Consider the following 16,939-nt stretch of genomic DNA (forward strand, 5'->3'; position numbering starts at 1 on the left):
GAGTGTAAAGGCAAGGTAAGGATGAAAGATGATCTAGATTGATTTTTATTAGAATTGATAAGCATGATGGCTGAGGAATATGTAAAGATATCTTACAATTTCTAATCCGAGTCACAAATCTTATGTACGAAATAAATATGTCACCTTCTAGTGCTGGGTAAAAGGACACATCAGTCTTGATCTTCAAAGATAGACATAAAAGCTGGAGTTACTCAGCAGGACATGCAGCATCTCTGGAGAGAAGGAATGGGTTTTGGGTCGAGACCCTTCTTCAGACTGGTTCGGGATAAGGGAAACAAGAGATATAGATGGTGATGTGGAGAGATAAAGAACAATGAATGAAAGATATGCAAAAACAAGTAACAATGATAAAGGAAACAGACCATTGTATGCTGTTTGTTGGGTGAAAATGAGAAGCTAGTGTGACTTGGGTGGGGGAGGGATAGAGAGGGAGGGCTATCTGAAGTGAGAGAAATCAATGTTCATACCACTGGGCTGCCAGCTGCCCAAGCAAAATATGAGATGCTGTTCCTCCAATTTGCGTTTGGCCTCACTCTGACAATGGAGGAGACCGAGGACAGAATGTTCTGTGTAGGAATGTGAAGGAGAATTAAAATGTCCAGCAACTGGGAGATCAGGTTGGTTCACGCGGGTTGAGCGAAGGTGTTCCTCAAAACGATTGCTCAGCCTGCGTTTGGTCTCGCCGATGTATAAGAGTCCATATCTTGAACAACGGATACAGTAGGTGAGCTTGGAGGAGGTACAAGTGAACACCTGCCTAACCAGAAAGGACTGTTGGGGTCCATGGACAGGGTCGAGGGAGGAGGTATAGGGGCAGGCGTTGCATCTTCTGCAGTTGAGGTTCCAGGGGAAGGTACCTGGGAGGGGGTGGTTTGGGTGGGAAGGGATGAGTTAACCAGGTAATTGCGGAGGGAACGGTCTCTGCGGAAAGTGGAAAGGGGTGGAGATGGAAAAAATGGGACTAGTGGTTGGATCCTGTTGGAGGTGGCAGAAATTTCAGAGGATTATGTGTTGTATGCGACGGCTGATGGGGTGGAAGGTAAGGATGAGGGGGACTAGGGGGAGGGGGGAGCCAGGGCGGAGCTGCGGGGTACTGAGGAGACACGAGAGAGGGGCCCATCCCTGATGGGAGAGGGAAACCCTCATCACCTAAAGAATGAGGACATCTCAGATTTTTCAGTATGGAAAACCTCATCTTGGGCGCAGATGCAGCGTAGATGGAGGAATTGGGAGTAAGGGATAGAGTCTTTGCAGGACGCAGGGTGGGAAGAAGTGTAGTCGAGATAGGTGTGGGAGTCAGTGCAGTGGGTTTGTAATAGACATCAGTCAATAGTCTATTTATTTCCTGTGATGGAGACTGAGGTCAAGAATGGGGAGGAAGGTGTCGGAGATAGTCCAAGGAAATTTGAGTGCACGATGGAAAGTGGTGGTGAAGTTGATGGTCCATGAGTTCTGCATGGGTGCAGGAAGTAGTACCGATGCAGTCATCAATGTAACGGCGATAGAGTTCGGGGATAGGGCCAATGTATGCCTGGAACAGGGATTATACAAAGAGGCAGGCATAGCTGGGACCCATGCGGGTGCCCATAGCTATGCCTCGGACTTGGAGGAAGTGAGAGGAGTCAAAGGAGAAGTTTTTGAGGGCAAGGACCTGCTCTGCTAGGTGGAGTAGAGTGTTATTAGAGGGAAATTGGATGGTTCTGTGGTCGAGAATGAAACTGAGGGCTTTAAGGCCTTCCTGGTAGGGAATGGAGGTGTAGAGTGACTGAACACCCAAAGTAAGGTGGGGGCTCGGAAAGCGGTAGTCATTAAAGAGACGAAGGGCATGTGAGGTATCTTGCACATAGGTCAGGAGGGATTGGACCAGGTGGGGTAGGATGGAGTCGAGGTACGTGGAAATCATTTCCGTGGGACAGGAGCAGGCAGAAACAATGGGTCTGCTAGGGCAGTTGTGTTTGTGGATTTGGGGGAAAAGGTTAAAATCGGGCTGTGCGGGGTTGTTCAGAGAGGAAATCTTCAAAGTATAAGCCACCGGAGGATGTAGACCTGCTGTTTCTATGTAATTATAGAATGTTCTGCTCAGGATAAAAGACTTTCCCCCTGAGGTCAGATAATTCCTGGAATCCTGGATGTAGAGCCACCAGTGTGCAATGAGAGGCTCTGAGTTTTATTGCAGAGATTGACAGTTGTGGACAAAGACCCAAAAGTCAACCTCTGTTATAAAGTAGTGATCTTTATTATGATCACTAATAATTATAATAGGGTGTAGGGTGAAGCCATAGGACACAGTGTGATCATTAAGATAGAATATCCAGTTAGACGGTGGAGATAATCAACTTGGGCGATGAACTCACATGAGTATAGACGTTGGGAGGTCATGTTGCAGTTGTATAAGATGACGCTGAGACCGCATTTTGAAATATTGTGTTCAGTTCTGGGCACCATGTTATAGGAAAGATATTTTCAAGCTTGAAAGGGTTCAGAAAAGATTTACGAGGATGTTGCCAGGACTAGAGGTTGTGAGCTCCAGGGAGAGGTTGAGTAGGCTTGGTCTCTATTCCATGGGGAGTAGGAGGATGAGGGGTGATCTTATAGAGGTGTACAAAATCATGAGAGGAATAGATCGGGTAGATGCACAGAGTCTCTTGCCCAGAGTAGGGGAATCAAGGACCAGAGGACATAGGCTCAAGGTGAAGGGGATAAGATTTAATAGAAATCCGAGGGGTATCTTTTTCACACAAAGGGTGGTAGGTGTATGGAACAAGCTGCCAGAGGAGGTAGTTGAGGCAGGGACGGTCCCATCATTTCAGAGAAAGTTAGACAAAGTCATTTTACAATGTATTTAAGAGGGAACTGCAGATGCTGGAGAATCGAAGGTTACACAAAAAAGCTGGAGAAACTCAGCGGGTGCAGCAGCATCTATGGAGCGAAGGAAATAGGCAACTTTTCGGGCCGAAACCCTTCTTCAGACTGATCGGGGGCGGGGGTGGGTGGTGAAACGATCGCCGAACACCTCCGCTCGGTCCGCAATAACCAAGCTGACCTCCCGGTGGCTCAGCACTTCAACTCCCCCCCTCCCACTCCGTCTCCGACCTCTCTGTCCTGGGTCTCCTCCATGGCCACAGCGAGCAGCACCGGAAATTGGAGGAACAGCACCTCATATTCCGTTTGGGGAGTCTGCACCCCGGTGGCATGAACATCGAATTCTCCCAATTTTGTGAGTCCTTGCTGTCTCCTCCCCTTCCTCAGCCCCCCTGCTGTCTCCTCCCATCCCCCAGCCTTCGGGCTACTCCTCCTTTTCCCTTTCTTGTCCCCACCCACCCCCGCCCCCCGATCAGTCTGAAGAAGGGTTTCGGCCCGAAACGTTGCCTATTTTCTTCGCTCCATAGATGCTGCTGCACCTGCTGAGTTTCTCCAGCTTTTTTGTGTAACCTTCATTTTACAATGTACATGGTTAGGACGGGTTTGGAAGGATATGGACCAAGCGCAGGCAAGTGGGACCAGTGTAGCTGGGATATTGTTGGCCGGTGTGGGCAAGTTGAGCTGAAGGGCCTGTTCCCACACTGTATCACTCTATGACTCTATGAGAAGTTAGGAAGCAACAGTGGAAGAACATTTGAGTGATAATACTCAGTTTCCACCATTCGATGTAAACAGTCTCTCTTCACCACTCCTACTCACTTACACACACATGGTATCAGGGATTTTCCTTACCCCAAAATGGGAAGGATTCCGTCCCATTGTGGGGACACATGGATTATCTATGTGCGTGAACTCGAAGCATCTTCCCCCAATTCTGGGATAAGTTTCTCTTGCGTCGGATCAGACACCTCCATACCCACCACCATCAAAACCCTTCATCCTTGTAACCCCGAGTGCGGGTTTAGGGATCCCCTTCACTTCCCGTTCTCCACCATACATGGAAACGGGTATTTCTCTTTCATCACACCTTTTCAGTGCGCCAGATCCCCCTCTCCCCTCAGCCGGGACCTCCTCTCTCTCCTGTCATTGGAGGCTGGGTCTGGGATCTATCCTCCCCTCCCAGCCCAACACTCACTTGTCTCTCTCTCTGCGTCCCAGATCGGTGCAGTCTCCCGGAGAGTGCGGGGAGAAACGGAGCAGTGCCGCCCAAGGGCGGCGGGTTGTCGGCTTGCAGCGGACCATTACTTGCAGTGAGATCTTCGCCGAGCGCTCGCCGCTCGCTTCCTCGCACCGCATGGCGATGAGTGGGCTGAAGACGCTGTGTGTGCTGCTATGTGTGCTGAGGGCAGATGGCAGGGGCTATCCGGGCAGGAAGCGAGGAGTTCAGAAACACTACAGCACCGCTATGCAGAGGTAAAGGAACCAACCCACCTCACTAACTTTCATTCATATTAAATAATTGTAAGAGGCAGCATAAATGCAGTGGGACAACAGCCGGCTGCTTTCTAACGTTTGATCATTTTACTGAAGATTCATTGAACTCACCAATAGTTTCTGTAGATTTCTCTGAAGCCAAATAAGTAAATCAGATAGAGTCCTGATGTCGTTAACCTGCTGACATTGGTCAAGCTGTTCTTGCCATTTTTTCCTGAGTTTACAATTGGTGCTGAACGAGGTAATGATATTCGTAGCGAATAAAACAGTTTTTTTTGTTTTCAAAAGGACCAGAATGTAACATACTTCAGTCAGTGCCGTGAGTGTGTCAGTGCAGTTACAGTGTTGGCCGTTTATCCGGCTGTCCAAAAGGAGGAAGTATTTTTCAGTGAAAAAGCGCCTTTTTAAAGTCCACGCTTGTGGTAATTCGAAGTGATATGCGACCTCTCCCCTGCGTCACCCCATGTCTCTGTGTGGTCAATGGTTATCTTCATTCAACATTGATAAGAAGCCCTGTAATCACAGCATGCTTAGAAAACGGAAGGGTGCCATTCGGCCCGTCGAGTGCACATATGTTATGAAAGAGCAATCTAATGATTCTCTGTTTTCTGTTCATAGCCCCCTATTCCCCCCCATTCCCCCTTCCGTTAGCTGCAGGATCTGCAACAAGCCAAAATTATTTTGTTGTCTTGCTAGCTGCTGTGGCCCTCACAAAGGGGTCACATTCATTGCATGTATTACTGCATTCAGCCCACCATGCCCACACCGACCAGTTGGCCCCCATCAGTATTAATCTCATTTTCTAGCCATTGGTCCAAAGCCTTCTATGATTAGATTAGATTAGATTCAACTTTATTGTCATTGCACATAGTACAAGTACAGGTACAACGAAATGCAGTTTAGCATCTAACCAGAGTGCAAAGTAGTAAAATGCTGATTAAGACAATATATACATAGAAACATAGAAAATAGGTGCGGGAGTAGGTTCGAGCCAGCACCGCCATTCATTGTGATCATGGCTGATCGTCCCCTATCAATAACCCGTGCCTGCCTTCTCCCCACATTCCTTGACTCCACTAGCCCCTAGAGCTCTATCTAACTCTCTCTTAAATCCATCCAGTGATTTGGCCTCCACTGCCCTCCGTAGCAGGGAATTCCATAAATTCACAACTCTGGGTGAAAAAGTTTTTTCTCACCTCAGTCTTAAATTACCTCCCCTTTATTCTAAGACTGTGGCCCCTGGTTCTGGACTCACCCAACATTGGGAACATTTTTCCTGCATCTAGCTTGTCCAGTCCTTTTATAATTTTATGTTTCTATATGATCCCCCTCATCCTTCTAAACTCCAGTGAATACAAGCCTAGTCTTTTCAATCTTTCCTCATATGACAGTCCCGCCATCCCAGGGATCAATCTCGTCCTCGATACAAATGAGGATATATTGGTACACAGGCATATACATATATACCGATAGTTGTTTAGGTGCAAAAGATTGACATGTGCTATATTCTGGTGAATAGAGCTTAACTATAAATTATATAAACTATAAATAATACCGATGAGAAGGGGGTGGAGGGGGGGAGCCTAGTGCCGGGCCTGTGAGTTCAGCAGGGTGATGGTGTTTTGGAAGAAGCTGTTCCTTGGCCTGCTGGTGCGAGACCTGCAGCTCCTGTACTGCCTCCCTGATAGGAGGATGACAAACAGTCCATGGTTGGGGTGTGAGGGGTCCTTAATGATTTTGCCAGCCCGTCTCAGACACCGTGTGTGGTGAAGGGCAGCCATGGCAGGGAGGAGGGCACCGATGATGTGATGGGCGGTTTTCACCACCCGTTGCAGTGCCTTCCTGTCAGCTGTGGTGCAGCTGCTGTACCACACCGTGAAGCAGGTGGTCAGGATGCTTTCTATGGTACAGCGGTAGAAGTTTGACAGGATCTGAGGGGACAGGTGAACTTTCTTAAGCCTCCTCAGAAAGTGGAGGCGCTGCTGCACCTTTTTAAATCAGTTTGACGGTGTTGAGGGACCAGGATAGATCCTCAGAGATGTGTACCCCGAGGAATTTGTAGTTGGAGACGCGCTCCACCTCAGTCCCGTTTATGTGGATGTGGGTATGTCTGCCGCCTCTGGTTTTCTGGTAGTCCACAATTATTTCCTTTGTCTTCTGTGTGTTGAGGACAAGGTTGTTGTTGGTACACCAAGCTGCCAGGTGCTGGACCTCCTCCCTGTAGACTGATTCGTTGTTGTCACTGATCAGTCCTACCACCGTGGTGTTGTCAGCGAATTTTATGATGGAGTTGGAGCCATGCAGAGGGACGCAGTCGTGGGTGAAGAGGGAGTAGAGGAGAGGGCTGAGCACACAGCCCTGTGGCACGCAGAGTGGAGGAGGTGAGGTTGTTAATCCTGTGAGGAAATCCCGTGTCCAGTTCCAGAGGGAGGTGTTGATGCCAAGGCCGCTGAGTTTGGTGATCAGACTGGCGAGGATGACAGTATTAAATGCAGAGCTGAAGTCAATGAATAACAACTTGATGTAGGAGTTGTCAGGGATCACCCATGCCTGGGCGATTAAACAGCTCATTGTGTTGTTGCGTTCTTTTTCACTCATTCTCGAGTAAGACCATTATATTTTGTCTATGGTGTTGCAATGTGTATGGAAATAGCTGATTAGATCAATCAGGACTCAAATGTTCCTTCTACAGAAGTGTAGCATTACTGATTCTCAATTTTCGATATTATCTTATCCTCTTTTATTGCTGAGATTATTGCACTGCTTTTTCAGCGGTGTGCCAAACGGGATGGTCCAATGCTTGTTGTTCCCAGTGCTAGGTGTCAATGCTGAGACTCTTGAAGGATGTTGTTAGAGAGTCTTTGAATCTTTCTTTCTGTCCAGCACATGACTGATTGCCCTCAGTCTGCTCTCCATAAAGTTGTTGCTTTGGCATTCTGTCATCAGACATTCTTCTGACATGTCTGACCCACCTGCCCATTTCTCCATAATGTATGGCCACTTATGCAAGTCTGGAAATTTCCTAAATGATGTCAGCGACTTTGCTTCCACAAGTGGAGGGATAAATACAGTAATTGCAAACCAGTCAGTTTAACTTTGGTCGTGGGGAAATTTCTTGGAATTATAATCAGGAACTGAATTCACTGTCTCTTGTCAAGCGTGGACTGATGAGAGGATGCCAGTGTGGCTTTGATAAAGACGAAACATGGGTAATTTGTGGAGTTTGTGGAAACTAATGGAGTAAAGGGGGCGTTAGCAGTATGGATATAAAATTGGTTAAGTAACGGGAAGTAGAAAGTTGTAGAAAAAGCTTGTTTCTTGGACTGGAAGCAATGGAGTTCTCTGTGTGTCCTTGTGATATAGTTGGGGCTCTTTCAGCCCACAGAGACTATGCAGGATCGCAGAACAATCTTATTCATACATATTTTTACCTTTAACGAATTTTATCCACATTCCCATCAACACCCTTAGATTCTACTATTAGTCCATGCAATGTCCAATTAAACTACCCACAGTTCGTCTTTAGGATGTGGTGGGGGGGAGAGGATTGGGGCAATAGGGAGGAGCATATGCAGTTACATGGAGAATATGTAACCTCCATGCAGGCAAAACTGGAGGTCCGGATTTAGCCTGGATTGCTGGATCTCTGAGGAAGCGTTTCTAGAGCTCGCACCAGGAATACTGCTTTGTGAATAAATATCAATGACTTGATCTTCAACATACAAGGCACAACTTCACACTTTACAGAGGGCATGAAAATTAAACATATAATGAACTGTGAAGAATAAAGTAATAGTCTTCATGGAGATGCACACTGAGCAATGGAATAAGTGCACTGATGACCGATGAACTTTAATTTCCATGATTTTACATTTTGAATGGAAGATTGAGAAGAGGCATTGTAAACAAGAGTACATATTTCTAAAAGGGATAAACTTGGCAGGGCAAGTTTATAAGCAAACTTGGGTTCATACTTGGAGGCATAAGAATGCAAGAGCAGAGAAGTCAAAGTTTGGATGGACCTTTATGAAACACAGTCAGAATAATGTGCTGCACTTTAAGAAAGATGTGAAGGCTAAATGTGATTATTAAAATGATTCCCGAGATGGAAATAGGCAAGAGAAACTGGGAATGTTTTCCTTGGAACTGAGGGACCTGCACATGAATCCGATTAAAAGTATTTAAAATCATGAAGGATTTAACAGAGTAGGTTGGGAGAACCTGTTCCCAATGGTAAAGGGGTCAAGAACAAGGAAGCAAAAAGAATGCGCTAGGCAAAAGAACCAAACCTAAATTATGCGAACATTTTTTTAAGCAGCAAATGGTTGAGACCTGGAATGTGTACTCAGTGGTTTCAGCAGAGTTTCAGTAGGTTCAATTATATCCTTTAAAAAGGAAGCTGCCTAAGTGTCAGAAAGGAAGGAATTTGCTGCTATGGGGAGAAAATGAGAGTAGGACTTGCCAGATTGCTCTTGTCTCTATGCTGTGACCATTTAGTGATTGGATCAGCAAAAGATGATAGCTGAAAAGCTCTGACCTTTTGGCATGCTTGACCTGCAATGGATTTTTTTCAGAGCAAGTTATCTTCAGAATGGAGTCTGCTTTACAAACGTGCTGATAACTTGACACTGACCTTTGAGATAGGGCTAACCCTTAGTGCAGCTTTGAGTATCTCTTCACAGCCATTTTTGTTTGTTACAGCAACCTTGAGTACTTTCAATTATAAATGGGTTCTTTCAGCCCTGTTGTAGCCCACTGATCTTTAGTGACCTTGGGCCTCTTTGTCTTCCCACCTGCCCCATCAATCAATCCAGTAATGACTCAGAGCCACACGACACAAGTCTTGGAATGCATTTGTTGCTTTTCCACAGGAGGCGAGGCTCAATGTTTCAGTGATGTACTGGCCAGCATGTAGTATTATATCTCTGACTCTCCTGACAAATGTCTGTCAACATTCAAGTGACGCCGGGTTTAAACTCACTAAACCAGTACTTTTTAGACTAAACTGGTTAGGGGACTCATGCCCCAATTAGCTCTCATGAGATTCCCCCTGAAGTTCACACAGCAATACTGCAAAACATAAAGTGCTGAAAGTATTCAGAAAGCTGCAAAAGGGTTACAACAAATTAAGGAATCCTGAAGGCAATGTCAAGTTAACCGTCTGTGAATAATATGGGTGCAGTAGTTAATGAACCTTAATGAACCGTTTGACTTGAGCTGTCTGAAATGTGTTAGTTTATTATTCAAAATAAGGAGGATGTGCATGTCAGTTCTTTTTTTTTATTGTTCACCCAAAATTGCTAACTCAACGGTTTGGTGTAAAAGTCACTGACATTCTTTCAGTACCATGTCCAATTGAAATTCTTGACTATTGTGTCACCAGGTAATTTGATAGTGAGAAGTGGTGATTTATAGTTGTGACTGATCCTGTGCTTGTCATTTTTATTTTGGGGCCGTGCTTAGCGATAAGCAACCCTGACCTTTCTTTTCCTCTCCTGAGTCTGACAATACCAAATTAATATGATGTAATTGCCCTTCGTGCCCTGAGGAAAAGGCGGATAAAATAAAACCAGAATTCTGGTCACAAGTGGGAATAATTCAGGTTTGAAAATCAGGAGATTACAGGTTAGGATTTATCATAGCTAGAACTATTAATTATGTAGATTTATTCCTGACAGTTCATATAGAGACTCAATGAACATTGAAAATTGAACATCATATGCATTAAATAGAGATGAGACTGCATATTGCTGTCAACTAATAAAAGTGGCAGCTGGTAACAATGAACTTCATGCCCTTCTGTGTCACTGGGGACTCTGGCTTGTGATGGCTGGTCTGGAGAACTCGAGCATGAAAGAGTAGGAAAGAACTGCAGATGCTGGTTTAAATCGAAGATAGACACAAAATGCTGGAGTAACTCAGCAGGCAACTTCAGACTGAAGAAAGGTCTCGACCTGAAACGTCACCCATTCCTTCTCGCCAGAGTTGCTGCCTGACCCGCTGAATTACTCCAGCATTTTGTGTCCATCTTCGAGCATGAAAGATCTCTTCCAAGTACATGCCCGCAGATACATGGGATGGGGCATGGTTTCTGGCAGTAGGTACAATAAAGTTTCTTTCCCAGCTACTGGCAAAACATACTGCAGTAAACGTATGGAAGGATTTATCCCATATTTATCTCAGCAACTGTAAATAGTTCCTTTCCCAAATACCTCAGAGAAAATGTCTGGAAGAAATACATTGCTCTTTGGATGAATATTTACAGTATAGCTATTCATCAACATAGAATCATGTTTGCATAGATACAGTATGTGAGGATGTGGCCACTAATGATTTTTAATGTTGACGTTACATTGAATTCATTTCCATGGAAACTGTTGAAATGATGCCTCGCTGTTCATCTTTAGACTGTGTTTTTTTTTTACATTGAAGCTTCAGACATGGATTGGTATGTGCCAGGTGTACTGAGAGTAGAAGTTGTCCCTGTGCTCTAGAGATATTGAAATTTAACCTGAATACAGGCAATGTGAATCTCAACTAAGCTTAGGTACATGTCTTTTTTCACAACCAGACCTAACCCAACCTGACTATTTTTTTTACTTACAAAAACCTCAATCGTAATGATATTAAGCAAATTATCCTAACCTCAACATAGCACTGAGCTGCAGCAACACAGAGATACCTGACCTTTTCAAAGGTTTCATCAGAATGAATTTTCAGCCAGACCCTATTCCAAATTGTAAAGGTGAAGTTCCGTCTGGATTAGTTTGGGAGCCAAGCTCTACTGTGCTGGACAAGATGACAGGAACAAATCATGGAAGGAACCATAGCTCAGAGTGTAAATCAATGTTCTGTTTAATCCCTAAATTCTCTACAAACTATATATTGGATAGCTTCAGTGAATAAATAATTTTAAGTTCTATAAAACAATTCAGACAGTTCATATGTGACAAATGCAATTCATGAAGTTAAACGTGCTACTAATTACTTTACTGTCATTTCTGAAACTTTGGTTTAAGTAACAAGTTGGTATCCATATTGGAGGGTTCTGTACTAGACTGAGTACTCTAGCCTTACTGCCGTTTTTTTAGTTTAGTTTAGGGATACAGTGTGAAAGCATGCCCTATGGCCCACCAAGTTCACGTCAAACAACAATCCCCTGTGCATACTAGTTTTATCCTACACCCAGGGACAATTTACAGAAGCTAATTAGCCTACAAACCTGCACGTCTTTGGAATGTGGAAGGAAATGGGAGCATCTGGAGGAAACCATTTTGATCACAATGAGAACGTACAAGCTCTGTATGGACAGCAACCGAGGTCAGGATTAAACCGGGTCTCTGGCACTGTACGGCAGCGATTCTACAGCTGTGCCGCCTCCTATTTTGTTCTTATTCTATGGTAGGTCAGGACAGTAATGGGAGAAGTAGTGATAGGGGGCATGGTAACAAAGGAGCAGCAAAGGAATGTTGATTGGTGTTGGGATGGAAACATGGAGAATGGTCCTCCAGCTAGGGTGTATCCCAATCTTCCAACCTACCTCATTGCGGATCTTGGACTTTTTCTCTGTAGCTATGTTGCTATAAGGCTATATTCTGCACTCTGGTATTCTTCTCTTAGCTATATTTATGTCTGACTTCATTGTACTCGTGTAGAATATGATTTGTTTGGGTGGCAGGCAAACGTGTGACAATAATAAACCAATGCCAACAATAAGATCAACAAGATTTTGATACAATGACACTGCATTGATTGGGATGACAATCACAGCCAAGGCCTTCCTTTGCCGTGCCCCCTCTAGTCATGGGGAGATGCAGTAGCTATGACCAGCTGCTTAAAGTAATCTCTCAGCCTTTGCTCGTTTTCTGTGAGTTATTGCACTTTTACTAATCACCCCTTGAACTTCTCCTACAGTTCTTTCTCACCAAGCACCCCAAGCCATGAATCACAAGCCTTTCGCTGGTATCCCCACTTATCTACACTTACCGAATCCACGAGCCTTGTGCATTAGAGAAAGTGACTCACAGATGAAAAGCGTGGTAGCTCTGCGCTCTGGGACGTTAGTTCACTGGACCATTGAACCATTGAGAGTGTGGCAAAGGAGAGTGTAACAAAGGCTGTGACTGACAATCCAATAGATGCAGTGATACTGTATCGTATCCAAATCTTACTGCCCCACAGTATCGAGTGACAAAAAATATTAATTGACTAAGTTTGTTGGGTTTTTTCACACTTGTCCACCTCCCTCATCTAATATTAGCCTCAGCTGTTAATTAACCAATACAATGGCTTGCTGTGAGAGAAAAACATCCCACAGGGACGTGTTTGCACTTATAACATGGGATTCAATGGAAACAGGCGGTTTGCGATACAGGAAATCGTCATATGGATATTTTTCTGGAAACACAATCCCTCTGGAATGAGAGGTGGGTGGGGGAGGTGTCGCTTGTAGTGTTTGTGGACCTACAAACAGATGATGTTATTTCTGTGTTCAAATGAGGGGACAGTCATTCCAGGGAAGAGAATACCAGATGGCTCAGTGTTTGTAGTCAGAAAGGATTTTTTACGAACATGAAATGGGCAGTATAATATTTTGAAGAAGCAACAAAAGAGTGGTGATATAGGATGAATGTAATTACTATTCATAAACTTTCATGAAACTATTTTTGAAGTTCTGTAATGTAGACGTGACTGATGTGACAGCACGTGTAGTCAGGTGATTGGTGGCAATACGGAGAACTAGCTATAAAATGGAAAACAGAGTAAAGGTTAAGGGTTGTTACTCAGGATGGCAGTAAATGTGATGTGGTGGTCCGCCAGAACATGTTGGAACTACAGTTTCAAGTTTATAGAAATGATTTGTACTCTGAGATTGGAAGAACTGTGTTGGCATGTGAAAAATGTAAAATTAGTTATTGATACAAATGAGCAATTCTATGACTAAATATTTGAAACTATTATAAAGTGTAGAATAGCCATGCAAATGTCATGAATTTCAATGATTGAGTTAGTGATTTAATTTTTAATAGTGAGAACACCTACGTTGGAAAATGACTCCAACTTGGCCAGGAGTGTAGTGGGAGAGTGTAGTGTAGTGTAGTATAAGAATATGTGTGTTATGATTGTGTTTATAATTTGTTTGGTTGTTTTGTTGTTTGTCTTTTGCACAAAAGTCCGCGAGCATTGCCACCTTCATTTCACTGCACATCTCGTATGTGTATGTGACAATAAACTTGACTTGACTTGACTTGACTTGAGTTGAGAATTATAAACATACATTAAATATGCTGTAAAAAGTACAAATATAACAAAATGCTTAGTTCTAAAGCAGAACAATAATTTTAAATGTCCAGGAGCTTAGTTGAACCATAATTCAGGGCTGTGCATTGTACTGTACTCCTTACTACATAAATACTTTGGAGTCATGGAGTGATATGGTGTGAAAACGGGACCTTCAGCTCAACTTGCCCACACCCGCCAACATTTCCCAGCTGCTCTAGTCCCACCTGCCTGAGTTTGGTCCATATCCCTCCAAACCCATCCGATCCATGTACCTGTCTAACTGTTTCTTAAACATTGTGATAGTCCCAGCCTCAACTACCTCCTCTGGCAGCTTGTTCCATACATCCACCATCCTTTGTGTGAAAAAGTTACCCTCCTCAGATTCCTATTAAATATTTTCCCCTTCACCTTAAACCTATGTCCTGTGATCCTCAATTCACCCACCATTAATCCTCTAGTCCTGGCAACATCTTTGTAAATCTTCTTTGTACCCTTTCCAGCTTGACAACATATTTCCTATAACATGGTGTCCAGAACTGAACACAATGTCTTTATGAGGAATGGACAAAGATGTTTATATACTCTTTTTTATAAAACTCAGACTTAACAATATGGGGAACTTCTCCAGAAAAGAGATGACCCGTTAGAAATCTCAAAATTTATAAAGAAGGTAGATGGGAAAGTATGATGTTATTTTCTGTGGGAAAACATGGGTAGTAAATCGTAAAAGGAGTATTGAATAAACCCTCATCAAAGAAGTGAGCATGTATAAATAAAGTGTCAACATAAGGGCAGTGACAGACAGAGGGAGAACAGCCATTTTTCATGCATTTTATGATGTGATATTTAATAATGTGATGAAATATGAGAAATTAGCAAAAGAGCAACAGATTCATGTTTAGGACAATTTTTAAAGACTTCTTGACAAGTAATGGACTTGTAGAAACATCAGTGTAACACTAAAATCAGTCAGTTTGCACCTTTGTAAGATTGCCATGTGGAGCTGCAGTGAGCTCTTTCATGTGTCCACAGTAATTAAATGTTTTATTGCTGCTAACCAGCTCTGCTCTACACTAATTTTAATCCTAATATTGTTTTTAATATTAAGAGAAGTTTTCAGGTTTGTGTTTTGGCACACAATCTGAGAAGTCATTGTGCTTTTTGGTTATGATCTGCTTGTGAAATAATACTTCGGTTATTCGCTTTACATAGTTTTGCTCTGCATTGCATTGAATTAAAATAATTTGTTTAGTCTTAATTCTCAGAATTTGTTAGAGTTGTGCATGAGCAAAAGGTTATTAGCGACCGGTTATTTGGGTTTAAGTAACCAACCAGTCTCCAGATAGGCTGCCTTCCCTGTCTGGCTGCATCCAGATAGCTGTCATCATGAATTTGAGGAACTGTGAATTGGTGTGACTGCTGACCACCTGGCTATGAGTTCTGGGTATGGGTGAGAGGGAGGGGAGAGAGAGGGAGGGGGGGGGGGGGGGGGGGGGGGGAGAGAGGGGGGGGGGGAGAGAGAGAGAGAGAGAGGGAGAGAGAGAGAGAGAGAGGGAGAGAGAGAGAGAGAGAGAGAGAGAGAGAGAGAGAGAGAGAGAGAGAGAGAGAGAGAGAGAGAGAGAGAGTGAGGGTGGGGGGGGGGGAGAGAGTGAGAGGAGAGGGGCGGGGCGGCAGCCCGAGCGAGGCACGGAGAGATCTGAGAACGGTGAAAGACAGCGGGTCGTGGCTTCTGCCAGTGTGACAGAGCCGGGCCGGAGGGGGGAACAGCCGATTGTCCCGTGTGACGGGTAGAGAGCAAAGATCCTATAGCGGTATAGGATATAGGAGCTTTGGTAGAGAGGAGATGGAGGATGGAGAGGGGAGGAGGGGAGTAGAGTAGGGGGGGTGGAGGGGAGCCGGGCGAGTGAGTGGGCTGCCAAATGAGGGGGGGGGGAAGCGGCTTCTGACTCTGGAAACCCACAGCTGGAATGAGCGCGGGCGGGGCTTCACGAGCTGCATCGACAGTGAGGAGAAGGTTCAGCGCGTGAGGCGCCGCTGCCCTAAGATTTGCAGAACAAAGATCCTATAGCAGAACGGAGCTGTAGAATCTTTGTTCTGCAGAGCTTTCTCAATCTTTCTGTGCCTTTAATCCACAGCGGGGGGGGGGGGGGGGGGGGGGGGGGGGGGGGGGGGGGGGGGGGGGGGGGGGGGGGGGGAGGAGGTGGGTGGGCCTGGATTGGTGGGCATTGTGACATCAGCAGCTGGCAAGTGGCGTTTATATTTTAAAAAGTGAGTTTTGTAAACAACTTTATTCAAAATCTGGGGAAATAATGGACCAAATTTAGAGAGGAGTTCATTTATGAAATCATAAGTTAAATCCCAACCGAAATTGTGAAAATCTCCGTGTTTTTGAGTCTAGTTTTCGAGGAGATACGTTTCAAAGGCAAAATGACATACAACACACACACACACACACACACACACACACACACACACACACACACACACACACACACACACACAGTTTTAAAAACACACACACACACACACACACAAGTAGATAGATAGATAGATAGATAGAGAGATAGATAGATAGATAGATAGATAGAGATATAGATATGATGGATTACAGTGCCATGCAAGCAAGCAAGCAGCACAGATTTATTGTTCAAGGAGCTCCATTAGTCCAAGGTGGTTTAATGTGCACATGGTTTGAATGGACAAAATGTATTTATGCTCTAATGTCTTACCACCTAACTACCCAAAGGAAATTAGAGCGCAAGTACATACAGAGCTTTTATGAGAGTTGCATTGAAACATTGTCTAAGGCTAACATTAGTTTCTGCTGATCTTGATCTTGTTTTGTTATACTGGTGGATTAACAGATGATCCCAAACTCTTGTGTGTGATGAATGCAGACGTCAGAAAGTTTTGAAGACTAAGCTAGAATATATACAGCTCTGCCATATCATATTGCACATCCTACTTAGATCTGAGCTCTTCCATGCTGGCTGGTTTATCTGTATGATCCAGTTGCTGCAGCAGCTGACGTATTTTCCCAGATTAAGCAGGGTTAGAACTGTCTGTTTTTTGTTTGGCATACCTGCCACTATCTTTGCAGTTTCAATAGCTCAACATCATAACATATTAAAAGCATTATTGCTTTGTATGTGCTTGATGATAATATTTAAGTAAATTATGCCATATTCTAATGCAAAATCTCTTATAATGTTCTGTATTTTAATTTGGTTTGGTTGGTAGATCCATATTACATACTGATCACTAATACCACGTCAGAAGC

The 16,939-nt window shown here is 44.2% G+C and overlaps 1 protein-coding gene and 1 long non-coding RNA gene across 3 annotated transcripts in view; one reads left to right on the forward strand and one right to left on the reverse strand.

Annotated features, from left to right (window-relative positions):
- Positions 1-5,838, reverse strand: part of LOC129705834 (uncharacterized) — a 53,106-nt gene extending 47,268 nt beyond the window's left edge. For both annotated transcript variants that reach the window (XR_008724971.1, XR_008724970.1), the window contains exon 1: positions 4,489-5,838. This is a non-coding gene — a long non-coding RNA (uncharacterized LOC129705834). The remainder of the gene's footprint in view (positions 1-4,488) is intronic.
- Positions 4,079-16,939, forward strand: part of LOC129705833 (kielin/chordin-like protein) — a 213,594-nt gene continuing 200,733 nt past the window's right edge. Inside the window, exon 1 of the mRNA XM_055649667.1 lies at positions 4,079-4,356. Coding sequence (XP_055505642.1) covers positions 4,238-4,356 — 119 coding nt within the window. The 5' untranslated portion in view covers positions 4,079-4,237. The remainder of the gene's footprint in view (positions 4,357-16,939) is intronic.

This window comes from Leucoraja erinacea, chromosome 18 (genome assembly GCF_028641065.1).
Source record: "Leucoraja erinacea ecotype New England chromosome 18, Leri_hhj_1, whole genome shotgun sequence".
NCBI lineage: Eukaryota > Metazoa > Chordata > Chondrichthyes > Rajiformes > Rajidae > Leucoraja > Leucoraja erinaceus.